At 37.5% G+C, this 17087-nt stretch overlaps 1 protein-coding gene across 5 annotated transcripts in view; it reads right to left on the bottom strand.

The window, feature by feature from the left end:
- The window catches only part of LOC126259675 (rho GTPase-activating protein 19), a 126608-nt gene that overhangs the window by 57808 nt on the left and 51713 nt on the right, over window positions 1-17087 (bottom strand). For all 5 annotated transcript variants that reach the window (XM_049956624.1, XM_049956622.1, XM_049956623.1 and 2 more), the window contains exon 5: window positions 6152-6366. In XM_049956624.1, coding sequence (XP_049812581.1) covers window positions 6152-6366 — 215 coding nt within the window. The remainder of the gene's footprint in view (window positions 1-6151; window positions 6367-17087) is intronic.

Raw genomic sequence — 17087 nt, 5'->3', positions numbered from 1 at the left:
GTCAATATGATTGTTTCCCACAGCTTCATACTTGTATATAAAAATTTGTTTAACTTACACGATCTAAATTTTGCAGGCCTTCAGATCAAGATTTCACGTCTTATCACTCTCCAATCTTTATAATGGTTTCTTACTTCACCGACCGACTCGTACACCTCTTTATATTCTTCTTGTATTACATTTGTTGGCCTTTCTTATAGAAGTTTGTTTAATGAAAACTTAGTCAGCAGGTAAGTAACTGTGTCCTCATAGTAATAATTATTAATATTAGCACTATGCAATATTATTATGACAAACTAATGCTAACAGCTGCTCAGTGTGGGAACGTCTTGCTATGACTGGAATGGAAATCACATGACTGGAGTCAGCGTCTCCTATTGGCCATAATGGACTAGTTCCTCTTTGCACTTATGTTGGGTGCTTCGTGTCTATTGAACTGTGAACGGGGTTGCCATCACTGCAAGAAAAGCTCAGAATACTGTTGTTGTGCTGTTCTTCCATAACATTACATGAAACCATACACAAAGTAATTAACAACCAACTTTTAATCAGTAAACCTATCCATACAGCTGTGTAACACTGTTAATTTACAACTAATATTGCCAGGAAAACAAATCCACGAGAGAAAAGAGCAGTACTTAAAGCAAGCTTGAAGGCAGAGAGTAAAATGGATACTACTGTTGATGATAGCAGGTACCGTGAGTGAATACAAACAAGACGCACATACCGTCAACATCTGCACTGTTGTGCACCATTTTCAGTGAAATACGGAAACAAATATATTTGGGCCACGAGACCAAACAAAATGCTATAACTCTGTAATGAAGCCCAGGGACTGTGGAACCTGTATACCAAAATACTACGATGATATTCCTGAACAACCACTGAAAGCTTACAGATGGAATTGTGGTTGACCCTGCATATCCGCAAATCAAAATCATCACAAATAACGCATCACAATTACAGAGAAATAGTGATGTCTACACCTGCAACACCAGATGAGAAAAATGGCCTTTATTTAACCATTGATAAAATTGTTGGTGGCTCAGAAAGGAATTCAAAACGCAGCAAAAAAATAAATAAATAAATATTAATAACACAATGTCTGACAGGCAGAAAAGCAAGTGTTAAAGCTAGACTAAAACCATTTTTCCTGAACAACACTTTCCACTCAATGGACAAATTTTTATTTGAAAACTAGTTGTTTTTAAGTGTAGTTACATGGGTGGGACTAAAAAATAATGTGTTCATTAACATTAATCACATACACATATCCTATGAATCAACTCACTACTGATCATTTCGATAACAGAACTGTTCAAATGATGTACCGTATTTTACAGCTTATTAGACACTACAAACTACGAACTGCACCTTCATTTTTAAGCAATTTTTTAAAAAAATAACATTTTTACCATTTTTATTATTAGTTTGCACAGCCAGGCTAAAACATTCTTAGTTTACAAAACCTAATTGATGCTTAAAATCCTTGAAAATCATCATCTGAACTTTCTTCTTCTTCTTCTTCTTCTTCTTCTTCTTCGTCATCATCATCACTGTCCTCTTTATATATAAGATGTTTTTCACTGGAATCTAGAGCATTACGTATGCCGCAATTTTCGAAAAACTTAACAATAACGTCTTACCTCACCCTAGACTACGACTCTTATCCATTGACACACTTGTTTGACTGTAGGTTGTTTAAAAGCTCCCTTTGGAGTGAATTCATGTTGGGCTTCACCCATGATCCATTTGTTCCATTACTCCCTCATATACACTTTAAATGGTTTATTTATCGAGACATCAAGAGGCTGCCATTGTGAAGTAAGTCCTCTCGGAATAACAGCAAAATCTGTATTTCCCAGTCTCAATTACTCTTTCAGAGAATTTTTCAAATGTGTACTAAACTGATGTAGCACCAGAAGATAACTCTTCTTTAATAAAGCACCTTTCCTTCTCTCTCACTCTGTTAATCCATAATTTCACACCAGCTTCATCCATCCAACCCTTGTCATGTATGCAAACACCACCACCTTGGTATATTTCAGAAGGTTCTGGCACTGTTTAGCACTTGGATTAAGTTTAGTTCCATCAGCATGACATGAAAGGAAAACAGTGATGTGCATTTTTTCATGTCCACTTGTTTTTCTAGTTACAGTTTTAGCACCTTTCATGGCAATAGTTCTGTTACTCGGCACATCAACTGTGGGAGGAGTTTCATCCACATTCACTATTTCGCTTTGTTCCACACTGGTTTTCTTTCAGTGTTGAATAATAAAGCGATGGAAAGATAATATTCTCTCTTCATACTCTTGTGGCATTTTCTGAGAGATTTTGTTTTTCGTTCGCATGCCAAGTCCATGACGCTTCATGAACCTGCATTTGAATAATTTTTGTATTAACTCCAATGCCATTGTTATGGTGTCCTTGACTCCATTTCAGTATGTCATCTTCTAGTTTTGGCCATTTTTGAATTCGGTACTATATTTACATATTTAGTCTTCCTCAACTTTTTAAGTTCTTCATAGTAAGCCCGCCAATCGCAAATGGTTTTTTTCTGTTGGGTGGAGGGCTGAAATGCCTCTCAGCTGCTCTGTTTCCATGTCCTTTTGCATATGCTATTACTTTCAGTTTACAGCCCACATAATATGAATACCTTTTATTTTTATACATTACAAAACTAGCTACTAACAAAAATATTTTACTGTCACCAATAACATAAATCGCTTTCAATTCAAGTTCACTGGCACTGTAGACTGTAATGACGCATCATAGGTTAGACAGTGTTATGGGTTTTTGATGGCAGAGCATGAGGTAAACAGTGTTAGCAAGTCTGTGGTTCCTCGCAACTCACATTTTTCGCATCAGTGCACAGCTGCTGCCAGTTGAATCCAATGTTGCCCGATAGTGACAGGTTTCCCCCGGCATCGAATATATGGCTATTTTTAAGACTGGCAGGAATCTTAAATCAAACACTAGACTTTTTATATTAATGTCGAGGATAAGACGCACTTGAATTTTGGAGGCAATTTTTTGAAGAAAAAAGTGTGTCTTATAGTCCTTAAAATACAGTATGAACATGTAACAAATGCGAGACATTAAGCACTTATTTCGCATAGGCTACCATTTGTAAATTGCCTGCTTGCACTACATAATTAGAATTTGCACTACTAGTTTAAACATTATTCACCTGACTTACGAATTTTATGTGTGACCACCATTTATGTACTTATTTGAAATAAACCTTTGGTCGATTTCTAAACAACTTGGTTTAGGCAATGTAATTATTCTACAAGATCTAATTTAAATATTCCATTCTCATTCCAATTATCTATTTATTAGATATTTCATTGTTTTTTGTAAGTTTGTCTGTATTAGTAAAAGGTTTGAGGAATCTTACCCGTGTCAGGATTTGGACTTGAAAGTGACAATGCATGGGCACCCCCTGTATAGTTCAGCAAGCCATGCAAAAGACTTAGCACACTGGAATTGAGTTTGCTCTTCTGGGAAAGTGATTGTGAGTGGAACTGCAATCCTTGCATTTAGCTCGAAACCAGAGCATCCCAATAGGTCTTCACCAAATCAACAGGTTACCTGTAGGCTGCAGGGATCATTCCTTTCGATTTACAATTCGCTACAACAAGTGCACTTAACAGCTGCCTGCAGAGCTGCCTCCACATCTGGGCCGAGACTTTGTGGTAAGCATATGGAGTGGACACTGACTTTCTTTGTAACCTGAGTAGACTCCATAAACCACCTAACACTGGAGTTCCCAATGACCACCACACACTCAATGCGATTGTCTGAACCTTTATGGAGTTCAGCTGCAGTCCAGACAGACCATGGATTCTGTACTGGCAAATATGTAGTCTCAGCAATTAGAAAGACCTTGTGTCTAATTTTAAGGCATAAAGGGACAGATGCGAAGCTGGCACCCACTTTCGCCTCTCATCCAAAACTGTGAACCTGCCATTGTTCCCCATTCACCTGCAGATAAGTATGAACCACTCATATCAGCTGTATCACAATGAGTAGGGACATTAAGGTTTTGCAGACACGACTAGGGGCATCATAGGTGATACGTCTAGTGTTGCAGGTGCTTGAATGCCACCTCAGTCCACTGCAGCAGTCTGAAACTTGTTGGCTATGGTCAATGCAGGTTTCAACAGGATTCACTTCCTCATGCGTCCCTTCACTACAGGCAAACCCATACCCATCTTTACCTGTGTTCCATTATACAATACAAGATATTTTTAAGCCTTGCTTCAGCTGCCAGACACTGGTTATTTTGTGTGAGTGTGTGTGTGTGTGTGTGTGTGTGTGTGTGTGTGTGTGTTGGGGGGGGGGGGGGGGGGGAAAGGTCCAAAGGCCTTGTTATCGAAAGCTCAGTTTCTGACAATCTTTTTGTTGTGCCTATCTCCGACTCAGCATCTCTGCTAATGATGAGCAGCAACTATCCTTTTCATAATACTGTTTAGATGCTATAAAGTTTATTTCCATTAATGCCCACAACATCGTTTAGAGGCTAGCACAGTCTGAATAACTGAAAATAATAATGCAGATGTGAACAATGCATGAAACATATTACTAACTCAGGCAGTAGAAAATACCATTTAGGTACTGCCACTACACTGCCTCTGGCTGCTACTACTACCCCAGTTAACCACCTCAAATGACATTTAAGGTCATCTAATACATAAACACTCACAAAAAAATTAATAAACACTACTCAACAGATAAATAGATAATGTCTTTACTTCCTCCTCACAGAAGCACTTAAGAAAAGACTATACTAATTACTGCGTACAAGGTAGGTTCTGCTGTTCTTTCCTCTGCGGACTGAAGCACTTCAGGCTAGAAAAATATATTTGATTTTTCACAGACTTTGGTAAGTGTTTAAAGATTTTATTGCTGAATGCCCCACTCCTTCCACTCCTTTCTCTCTCCCACTAATTCTGAATTAGAGATAATGTTCCACTTCCCCTTCTTCTTCAAATGCATATTTGGAGAGCACTGCTTATCGCATTTCTTCAGACATCAAAGGAATTTATAGTACTTAGAGTGATAACTACACATTATTGTTGCTACAATTCTTTACATTTCAATGTAAAACTTCACTGTTAATTTTTCCACAACAGATATACGATTACTTCATAACATACTTCAACAAATAACTGAATTTGAGAACTCAAATACACTTTAAAGAGCAAATCTTTCTTAAACATGTTTAACTAAAACGGACTCTTGCAGCAGTATTAATTTCCCCCTTTTCAGCTGAAAGTTTTGAGTGTTATTATTACCCGACCATCTAGATATTACCAGTCAAAATTAAACTTAAAAAACATAACTGTAAACTTCCTGGCTGCAGTTATCTCATAACAGCTCCCCTCCCTCCTAAACACACACAGATTTTTAATACACAGGGTATAAACAATTACTATTTACAAGACGTCATCTTATTTACACAAACACGCACGCACGCACGCACGCACGCACGCACGCACGCACGCACGCATATATTAATCTACACAGAATAAAAATAATGGAAATTCCTGGTTGGTAAAATACGTAATATAAGACAAAGGGAACTACTAACCTATAGAGGTCTGTGGTGTGGCACACAGAAACACATAATAGAAATCATTTAATACTAGCTTTTCAACTTCGTGCTCTTTCTCTAGTAAGAGTACATACATTCACACACACAATCAGTACACTCAATAGCTGCTGGTTGTGTTTGTGTATGTGTGTACTCTTACTAGAAGAGCAAGAGTTTGAAAGCTAGTGTTAATTATCTTCTATTATGTGTTTCTGTTAGCCACGTACCAGTCCTCTATAGATAAGTGGTTGTCTCATTTTACATATACAGACTAAAACTTTTTTTATATTAATGGTGACAAATCTCAATGAGCTATCATCATCTGCATTTACAATGATAATATTTACAGAGAGATACTACAATATAACCAAAAGATAGAAACACTATAAATATAAGTCATGGTTTTACTTTGAATTTAATGTTTGTTAAGCAGATGGCTCATTTCTCTTGCATAATCTGCTAATTAACATTCATATATTAGTTGCATGCTCTTAGTAAAGTGAAATCACCAAGTCTTTGTCACAACTTTTAAGGAAAGCACCATGTCACAACCTTTCTTGGGCAGATAAGATGTGGTGTGAACAGTGTTGCAAGGTTGTCTGCCGACATCTTATTTTTAGCCTCATGACAAGCTGTTTGATGCAGTAGCTGCAGCAGATCTCTCAGAAGCAAACGGTTTTCAACTGGTAACAGAAGAAGAAGTAGCTGAAGTGCTCTGAGTAAACGTTTCTCATTTCCACGTCCTGATGCTACCTCTTTACATAAATCTATAAAAATAAAAATAAACATTAATTACTGAAATAGTAAATATGAACTTCAATCAAGGTTACTGTAATATGTACCATATGCTGACACAGTAACATCTGTAGTATCATAAACAGTTCTAAAAATGTCTATTTTGAGCTCCATTGTCTTGCTGTTGCAATATGTAACACCTGAAATATGCACGACACAGTAAAATTGTTGCCACAGCCCTCAAAATGACCTAATGTATGTAATATTCCTATAGACCTTTTAACATTGATAATTAGTCAATTACTCCCATACTCTTGTTGATCATGTTTAGCACTACAGCTGAGTTGACACTAATTTTAACGATTAATGAAAACCACTTTAGCCGTATTACTACTAATTTATTGTGTTTGTTTGGCTTTGTTCTTAGAACTTCTTCAGGTTAGCACTACTTGGCAACCTGCTAATCTAACTTTGGCTCAGAAGAGGGTAAATTATGCTGCCTCAGAAGTCTTTGGTCACTTACCTAATAGCATCAAAAGTCTGACAGATTGCCATATACCATTTAAAAGGAAATTAAAAGAATTTCTTAATGGCAACTCCTCCTACTCATTAGAAGAATTTTTGGATATAATAAGTGGGTAATATCCCCCCCCCCCCCCCACAAAAAAAAAGAAAGAAAGAAAGAAAGAAAGAAAGGTGTAATGTCATATTTTGTGGAATGTAATATCTTGTATAGACACCTTTTATTAAACTGACAAGTTCCACATCATTACGAAGTGTCATATTCATGATCTATGGAACAAGTACTAATCTAATCTAACCCAACCTGAAAACCACCAGCTGCAGGCAACCATAGTAACGAGCAGACGTGCAGCAGCAGTTTCTCATCCAGTGGCGTGGCTGCTGTGTGTTTACACAACACATGAGAGTCATTATTTTGTAGCTGCCCTAACAATGTTCTGTAAGTAATGTGGAACTTAAATTAGAGAGATTGTATTCAGTGCATCACTGAACAGGTCTCTCAGTGTTCTCATGCTTCTGACATTCGAAAACAGGATCTTGAGGAACTTAAGATGGCGCATGATGATATTATTGGTTTCCAACTGGATTTCATTTTAACACTCTTTTTATTAGACTAAAAAATTCTGAATTATGCAAAAAAGTTATTACTTCCACAGCGTAACTGGGACAGTCACTACTCCCAGCAGATGAGGAGCTATGCTGCTGCATTCTTGCACCCTGTTTTACCTGGCATGGCTTACGTGCCAGCTAACATTAAACCTTTTGCTGTTGCTCTGCTGCCTGAGCTGGAAGTTGGACTTAGCCCTATTGTAGACCGTAATCACAGATCAGAAAAAAATACGGCGAGGGAGGATGTGAAAGAAGTGGTTGACACTCCTGGACCCACTGAAAGCACCCTCAATGCAATTTCTCGCAAAACATGCAGTATAACTTCAGTTGTAAATAATGGCAACACTGTCCTTACTACCAGAAGCTCCATTCGACATTCCAGAGATGAAACACAACCTAAAGAGTGACATAACAAGGACATGAATGGCAAAGGGAAAGGAGACTAAATATTTCTATAACCCAAGTTGAAAAAATTTGCACTGCATGTTCCAGGGACCAAAAGAAAGCTGAACAAATAAATCCTACTCCACAGGAAATGGTCACGTCCATTAATGGATCTACAACCGCTTTGGAACCTAAACCTGATGTCACTGCTGGAACTACAACGATGGAAGACGACCTACCAACGATGCCCGAAACATTGCCCGGGGGGTTAGAAGTGGAGATGGGAATGCCATCTTTAGCTATAATGCAGCTATAGCTACATGAAGCAGGGCCAAACCGATAACATCACTAAAATCATATTAACCTAACTATTTGCAGCCATAAGATCCATGCTCTTGTGGACTTTGTTTATGGAACTGGGGTGTATATTACTATTCTTCAGGAAGTTACCAGTATCGATACTATTGTTGTAGGTTATACTGCAATTTTTAACATGGGTTATAAATATTCTACTGTCACCGCACTCATGATGCATGGTGGCATTCCCTTCAATAATGAGCAGTGTCTTCTTAAGAGTCAAGCCATCTTATGTACCGTCAAGAGGAGAGAGATAAACCTCTATGCTCCATCAGGCTCCACCAAACAACAACACAATTCCCCATTTATATTATTATTATTATTATTATTATTATTACTATTATCTTTCTTTCTTTTCTCAGACGTTATGTCTGGTCAAAAATGGAAAGTGACGCAGACCTTGATCAAGCGCGACTTCCTTTTAACTGTACGGTATATGTTATATTACATTTAGGAACTTTCGGGTAATTGAACATGTATCAATAATTACGAATTTCTGTAGTTGTATATATAAGTTTGGATGTAGCTGTATTGCATTGATGTACTGGTGGATATTGTGTGGTATGACTCCTGTAGTTGATAGTATAATTGGTATAATGTGAACTTTATCCTGATGCCACATGTCCTTGACTTCCTCAGCCAGTTGGATGTATTTTTCAATTTTTTCTCCTGTTTTCTTTTGTATATTTGTTGTATTGGCTATAGATATTTCGATTAGTTGTGTTAATTTCTTCTTTTTATTGGTGAGTATGATGTCAGGTTTGTTATGTGGTGGTGTTTTATCTGTTATAATGGTTCTGTTCCAGTGTAATTTGTATTCATCATTCTCCAGTACATTTTGTGGTGCATACTTGTATGTGGGAACGTGTTGTTTTATTAGTTTACGTTGTATAGCAAGTTGTTGATGTATTATTTTTGCTACATTGTCATGTCTTCTGGGGTATTCTGTATTTGCTAGTATTGTACATCCGCTTGTGATGTGATCTACTGTTTCTATTTGTTGTTTGCAAAGTCTACATTTATCTGTTGTGGTATTGGGATCTTTAATAATATGTTTGCTGTAATATCTGGTGTTTATTGTTTGATCCTGTATTACAATCATGAATCCTTCCGTCTCACTGTATATATTGCCTTTTCTTAGCCATGTGTTGGATGCATCTTGATCGATGTGTGGCTGTGTTAGATGATACGGGTGCTTGCCATGTAGTGTTTTCTTTTTCCAATTTACTTTCTTCGTATCTGTTGATGTTATGTGATCTAAAAGGTTGTAGAGGTGGTTATGAAATTGCAATGGTGTAACCGATGTATTTATATGAGTGATTGCTTTGTGTATTTTGCTAATTTCTGCTCGTTCTATAAAGAATTTTCTTAAATTGTCTACCTGTCCATAATGTAGACTTTTTATGTCGATAAATCCCCTTCCTCCTTCCTTTCTGCTTAATGTGAATCTTTCTGTTGCTGAATGTATGTGATGTATTCTATATTTGTGGCATTGTGATCGTGTAAGTGTATTGAGTGCTTCTAGGTCTGTGTTACTCCATTTCACTACTCCAAATGAATAGGTCAATATTGGTATAGCGTAAGTATTTATAGCTTTTGTCTTGTTTCTTGCTGTCAATTCTGTTTTCAGTATTTTTGTTAGTCTTTGTCTATATTTTTCTTTTAGTTCTTCTTTAATATTTGTATTATCTATTCCTATTTTTTGTCTGTATCCTAGATATTTATAGGCATCTGTTTTTTCCATCGCTTCTATGCAGTCGCTGTGGTTATCCAATATGTAATCTTCTTGTTTAGTATGTTTTTCCTTGACTATGCTATTTTTCTTACATTTGTCTGTTCCAAAAGCCATATTTATATCATTGCTGAATACTTCTGTTACCTTTAGTAATTGGTTGAGTTGTTGATTTGTTGCTGCCAGTGGTTTTAGATCATCCATATATAGCAAGTGTGTGATTTTGTGTTGGTATGTTCCAGTAATATTGTATCCATAATTTGTATTATTTAGCATGTTGGATAGTGGGTTCAGAGCAAGGCAGAACCAGAAAGGACTTAATGAGTCTCCTTGGTATATTCCTCGCTTAATCTGTATTGGCTGTGATGTGATATTATTTGAATTTGTTTGGATATTAAGTGTGGTTTTCCAATTTTTCATTGCTATGTTTAGGAACTGTATCAATCTAGGGTCTACTTTGTATATTTCCAATATTTGTAGTAACCATGAGTGGGGTACACTATCAAAAGCTTTTTGGTAATCAATGTATGCGTAGTGTAGCGACCTTTGTTTAGTTTTAGCTTATTATGTCACCTCTGCATCTATTATCAGTTGCTCTTTACATCCTCGTGCTCCTTTGCAACAGACTTTTTGTTCTTCATTTATAATTTTGTTGTGTGTTGTATGTGTCATTAATTTCTGTGTAATGACTGAAGTTAATATTTTGTATATTGTTGGTAGGCATGTTATGGGGCGATATTTAGCTGGGTTTGCTGTGTCTGCTTGATCTTTAGGTTTCAGATAAGTTATTCCTTGTGTAAGTGTATCAGGGAATATGTATGGGTCTGCAATGTAACTGTTAAATAATATATATATATATATATATATATATATATATATATATATATATAATTTTTTTTTTCCACGTGGAATGTTTCCCTCTGTTATATTCATACTGTTAAATAATTTAGTTAGATGTGAATGTGTTGAGGTGAACTTCTTTAGCCAGAAATTTGCTATTTTATCTTTTCCAGGGGCTTTCCAATTGTGAGTAGAATTAATTGCTTGGGTGGCTTCATGTTGCAAAATTATCACTTCAGGCATTTGTGGTATCATCTTGTATGTGTCTGTTTCTGCTTGTATCCACCGTGCATGCCTGTTATGTTGTACCGGGTTTGACCTTATGTTGCTCCAGAAGTGTTCCATGTCTTATGTTTGGTGGATTGTCTATTTTAATGTGTGTGTTATCTATTGTCTGGTAAAATTTCTTTTGGTTTGTGTTGAATGTTTGGCTTTGTTTCCTTCTATTTTCACTTTTTTTTGTATCTTCTAAGTCGTTTGGCCAATGCTTGTAATTTCTGCTTCTTTTCATCTAATTGCTCTATCGCTTCTTGTTGTGAGATTTTACCTAACCGTTTTCGTTTTTTTTTCTGACATTTCATTTATTATAAATTGTGTTAGCTGTCCGATGTCTTTTCTCAGTTTTTCTATTCTGATCTGTAGCCTGTGTTGCCATGCTGGTTTTGTGGGTTTCTTCTGTGTGTTGGTTGGTTCTGATCTCTGCCTAGTGTGTATATTTAGTGTAGTGAGTGCTCCTATATAAACCAGTAGTTGTAACTCTTCCATAGTTGTGTTTTCATTTATTTTGTTGTGTATGATTGTGTTGATAGTTTTTATTGTTGTTTCGACTTGTGGGTTATTTGGCGGTCTATGCAAGAATGGTCTAATGTCTGTATTTGTGTCTTTGTATTCTATATATGTCAGCTGAAATTTTTCTTCTATATCTAACATGTGTGTCACTTCGTGTTCTATTTGTGCTTGTTCTGGTGGCTGTCTTAAGATTTCGTTTTCCTCTGATTGTTTAATTGATGCGTATTGTTCTTTGTTTGTTTTCTCTGTGATGTTTGAGTCCATTACTGTATTTTCTTCTTCTTCTGATTGCACGTTATTTTGTTCCAGTATTTGTTGTTTGATGTTTTCTAATTCTGACTGGGGTATCCTGTTATTTTTTATTATTACACGGATCTGATCAGCTAGTCGTCGTCCTGTTAAAAATTTTAATTCTGGGTATCTGGTAATAAATGTTGTGTATACTTGTGATCTGTATCCAGTTGTGTTGGTTCCTAGGTTTGTTGCTTGGTAATAACAGAACATGAGGTGTTGATTAACTTCATCTGACATCTCATCCTCTGTCTTTGTTTTCCTTCTAGGGTGGTTGCAGGAAGCATATCCTGCAAAACACCTCTATTTGGATTTATATCATTTTCCAGTTGGCTAGCAGTGTCGTTACCATTGTGGGCGGGCATAGGGTTCAAGCGTCGTCCCTGACCATGACGGCGCTTGTCCGAGGCTTCTTTAGTTCTGTCCTGAACCAACTAATCACACTAAAAGGGGGGTTAGCCCTATTAGTGGTTTGTTCTTTTCGTCGCCTTTTACGACTGGCAGAACATACCGGAGGCCTATTCTTCTCCCGGGCCTCCACGGGGTTTATTATTATTATTATTATTATTACTATTAATAGTAACAACAACAGTAACAATAATAATAAAAAGTGCTATCCAGTATTAACAGCACCAATGGCAGTCAGCTACTCATTGCCGGAGATTAACTGGATCCTATGTACAAAGGACCAGACACCCCACTCCCATAACTGTCACGAATTGGAAACTGGTTACCTGTCTTCATCTCACTGACACTTTGAACAGTTACATGGTACCAACGACATTTACCTATCTGTCCCACTGAGCAGCATGCAGACTGGATAGGATATCTGTCTCATCCACTTTGCAGCTACATGTTATGAGCGATGACACACAGCTAGTCTTTTTTTCTGTGCCTACTCACGTTTTATATACTTTCAATGTCAACTCAACAGGTCTCTCTTGGTTTTGGCTACTGGAAACCAAATAGCCTCTTGCAGGACTCTTGAGCTAAAAAATGAAATAAAACTTAAATGGGAGCAAATTCCTTTTCATACGCACAGCCATCCTGACACAGTAACGTGGTGGACTGGCTACACAATGCCTATGAAACAGTATACCAGGCAGAACAGCTTCTGGTAAAAAATCAAGCATAAAGTTTTACTATCAACGCATTAGGACCTGTACCAGAAATTACTGCTGTAGACACTGTAACATAAGTAAAATCTAAGTATTTTTATGATAAAAAATGAAAAAAAGAGACCCTAGTGGGTGCGTTGGTGGAATAGAAGGCTGTGTCATGGTGGAGTGGGAGCAGGTAGGTGGATGAAGGACAGGGACTAGTGAAGGTCAAGACGAAGTGGGATATGGGAATGTAGGATATATTGCAGGGAGAGTTCCCACCTGCGCAATGAGAGAAGCTGGTGTAGGTAGGAAGGATCCAGATGGCACAGGCTGTGAAGCAGTCACTGAAGCGAAGAACGTTGTGTTGGGCAGCATTTTTGGGAACTGAGTGATCCATCTGTCTCTTGACCACAGTCTGGCAGTGACTATTCATGCGGATACAGCTTGTTGGTTATCATTCCCACACAGAACACAGCACAGCAGTTGCAGCTTAGTTTGTAGATCACGATTGCTTTCACAGGTAGGACTGTGACAGGTGATACTTATGACCGGACTGGAGTAGATAGTGGTGGGAGGGGTGTATGGGCCAGGTCTTCTACGTATGTCTATTAGAAGGACATGAGCCACGAGGAAAGGAGTTGACGCTGTATGATAGGTAAGACATCAAAAATCAGGCTTGTCACACAGTAGTCAGCACCATCCAGGAACACCTGCAAGTGGTGTTGTAAAATTCCCGGTAATTTAAAATCAAAGAAATATTCCCAGGGAATACTGCCGGTAATATTCCCAAGTTCATAAACTCCTGGGAATTTATGATTAATTGGCAAGATAGCTCAAAAAACTGTTAATAGGTAAAAATAGGTTAAATCAAATTTATATGGATCTGGACTTAACCTCCTTGTTAGAAATAAACATATTTTTTTATTTTCAAAGTTTTACAGAGCAAAGAATTAGCCCTAGAGTTGCCAAGCATCGACATTTACGATTCTTACGTTACCTACAAATGCTAACATCGAAATAATCAACCTTTACAAAAACCAAGTTTATAATATTGATATGCCATCTAGTGAGTAACTAAAGCTACTAAAATACACAGGGAAGTTTGTTTATTCAATTTGTTAAGTTTTCTGTCGATGTTCGAGGTATTTTAGGTTATAAAGTTTAAAATAAACTTACGTGAATTTTGTAAACATTAGTCATTGAAAATTGCATTTCAGGGAAAAATTATACGAATAAACCAGCCGAGATTTATGATGTACTTGAAAATACAAGCGATTTTATTGACACAAAGTATGGTAAAATATTAATTAACAATTCTAAAAGTGAAAGTGATAGTGATATTTCGGAAAATAAATTTATAAATCATAATTCATCGCAGGAAATGAGGAGTCTTTGAATTCTGAAAGTGAAACACCTCTTGTCATTCATTAGGAAAAATTAAAAAATACTACAGATAATGGCCGGTTGAAAATTACACGTCCAGAGAAATATTTTGTAAGTTTAGGTTTCATTCAGAGAATTGTGGGGTTTCAACTTGCCTAAAAATAGGCCTAGCAAATATTTTAAATTATTTTTTCCACCACACTTCCAGTAAATGATGTTTTGCCTGGACTTTGCACAGAAATTAATGCATGGAATCATAAATCTTGATTGAAATGTACGAATTTACTTAATTAACCTAGTTTTAAGGTTTTTTTACTGTTAATAAGTGTTAAAACGTTCAAAATCTAAAAATTTTCATAAATTCCCAATTTTTGGGAAACTTCCGGGCCAAAGAAATAGTCCCAGCAATATTCCCATTTTATAAGATCCCTCCCACTGGTAATATACCTGGCCAACATCACAACCTGCAAGAGGTGGATTGTCCCTTTGGGAAACGCATTCACGATCAGTGAAACTGAGAAAGCAACATTGTGAGCGATTAAGGGAAGTTCCAGGGCCTGATGGCCAAGGGACAGAATTCTACCAATGCTATGCGGACATCCTCAACAACTCCCTTCAAGCTGTTGCTAATGACATGTGATGAACTGCAATGGTACGAAACACTACGAACAATGGGACACTAGTATTCTCCCAAAAACTAACTGTAGCGTGCATGTACGCTACCTCCAGCCCGTCACACTGCTTAATGCAGATTTCAAAACCATTAGGTGTGCAGCCAAGATTTGCTTGAAAACACTACTGGAGAAGACTTTATGTAGCTACCAACATCATGCTGTCCCTCATAGGAGCATCCTCTCTGGAACGTGTGGACTATGGGTCATGATATGCTCCGCAACATCGGTTGAAACTGGATTATCAATTATATTTTTATACTGTTGGAAAGTGGACCATCTGAGCCATGAGATTTTAATAAATGTGATGATGATGGAATATTGAGATCATATCACAACAATCATCTGTGGAGTAGTATCTGATTTTTATCAATGGTCACCTCACAAAAATGCTCGATGTCAGCTGATATGACAGCCAAGAACGCCAGCTACCGATGATCCGGTATGCCAGAGTTACTGAACATCTACTGTGTCTCACTGGAAGTGTAATTCAAAGACTAGTGGTTCAGAACACACAGATCTGCTGCACTGCATACAAAGACGGTGTATCCATTGTTGTATCTTTCCAGCATGATGTAGCCTCCTTGGTAGATGTACTTTGAATTTACATACATTAACAGCAGGAAAATGACCATACTTCCCCTTCGTGGGGGGGCTTTGATGAAATACCAGAAGTGACATCAACCAAACAACAGACCTCACCCCATTCTCTAACATCTACTGGGACACCACACCTGGTCACGTGATAACTAACAACTGCATGGACCTCCTCAACCGCATCAGAGCCATTCTGAATCAGCACTCAGACATCTGAACTCCCTGAAAAAGGTGCAAACAATTCATGTGTCCAGTGCTAGCAAAATGTACTAATGACTCAAATACTTGCACTCCCTGAAGCTTTGGCGGCAGTATTCAGCTGGCTGCTCCTTTGTGGTAACATCTTTAAAGTATTGTTCAAGGCATTCACCCTACCTTTCTCCCAAGATGGACTTGGGCTAATCAGCGTTCGACACCAGTTCGCAATGCTCCTAACCAACCGAATGAGAAAAGAAACAGCATCAGGACACATGCCTCCCTCACATATCCTTTGACCAGGTGTACTGGACAGTATGGTGGTGACATATTCAGCAGATGTTCCAGCCCTCACAGATTCACTCACAATGTTATCTGACTGCCAATGACAAAATTCCTACGAATGACAAATGCACAGAATTCACCTTGTTGCAACAGCTGCCTGGCACAAATGTGTAAATGCTGACTCACTCACATGCAGATTTGTTTGTGGAGCAGTGCAGGATATATGGAATTTTCACAACCCCCAACTAGCTAGTGCTGATAGAATGAACACACGCTATCTCAACATTCCGGAATTGATGTGGCCTGATAGTGAGGGATATCCAAGTACTAAATACAAGTCAGCTCTTTGTATGGCCAGACATAAGGCCACCTACATAACTGAAAATCCACAGGCTACCTTCTTGGAGCACTAGTCCTATACTGAATGTGGATTATTATTGAATTGTCCAAGATGACAGTCATAGGAAAAAATTTGGCAACACGCTGCATATCAAAATCAAGGACTCACTGAAAGAGCTCTCCATCATGCTTGTCACCAGATAATCAACAAAATGAAAAGGCAAAATCCACAGCAGAGCTTATTAGATTACTATAGCTCTTTCATGTAAAAGATACAGTTGTTTGTTAAAAAACAGAAGCCAAACAAGCGAAAATTGTTTAAAAAAAACAACAACTCCTCTGCAATCTTGAATTCTCTATTCTGTTATTGTAAACTACAGATTCATGAACATATGGCTTATGTTTCTCTCCTATTACGCTCCTTTGAAAAACAAATTACTGAGTTATTAGAGAGAGAGAGAGAGAGAGAGAGAGAGAGAGAGAGAGAGAGAGAGAAGAAGAAGAAGAAGAATGGCCATAACACGATAAACATATGCTGAGCTGGTTTCCATTAACCATTAAAATTATACCCAGAGTTCCCTCCCATACGAGTAAAAATGCAAAAACCTAACCTATACGCCCTGCAAAGATACTGAAACAATAATACATCAAGTTCA

The sequence above is a fragment of the Schistocerca nitens genome, chromosome 5 (genome assembly GCF_023898315.1).
Source record: "Schistocerca nitens isolate TAMUIC-IGC-003100 chromosome 5, iqSchNite1.1, whole genome shotgun sequence".
In the NCBI taxonomy this organism is placed as follows: domain Eukaryota; kingdom Metazoa; phylum Arthropoda; class Insecta; order Orthoptera; family Acrididae; genus Schistocerca; species Schistocerca nitens.
This window is presented reverse-complemented; position numbering and strand designations above follow the sequence as displayed.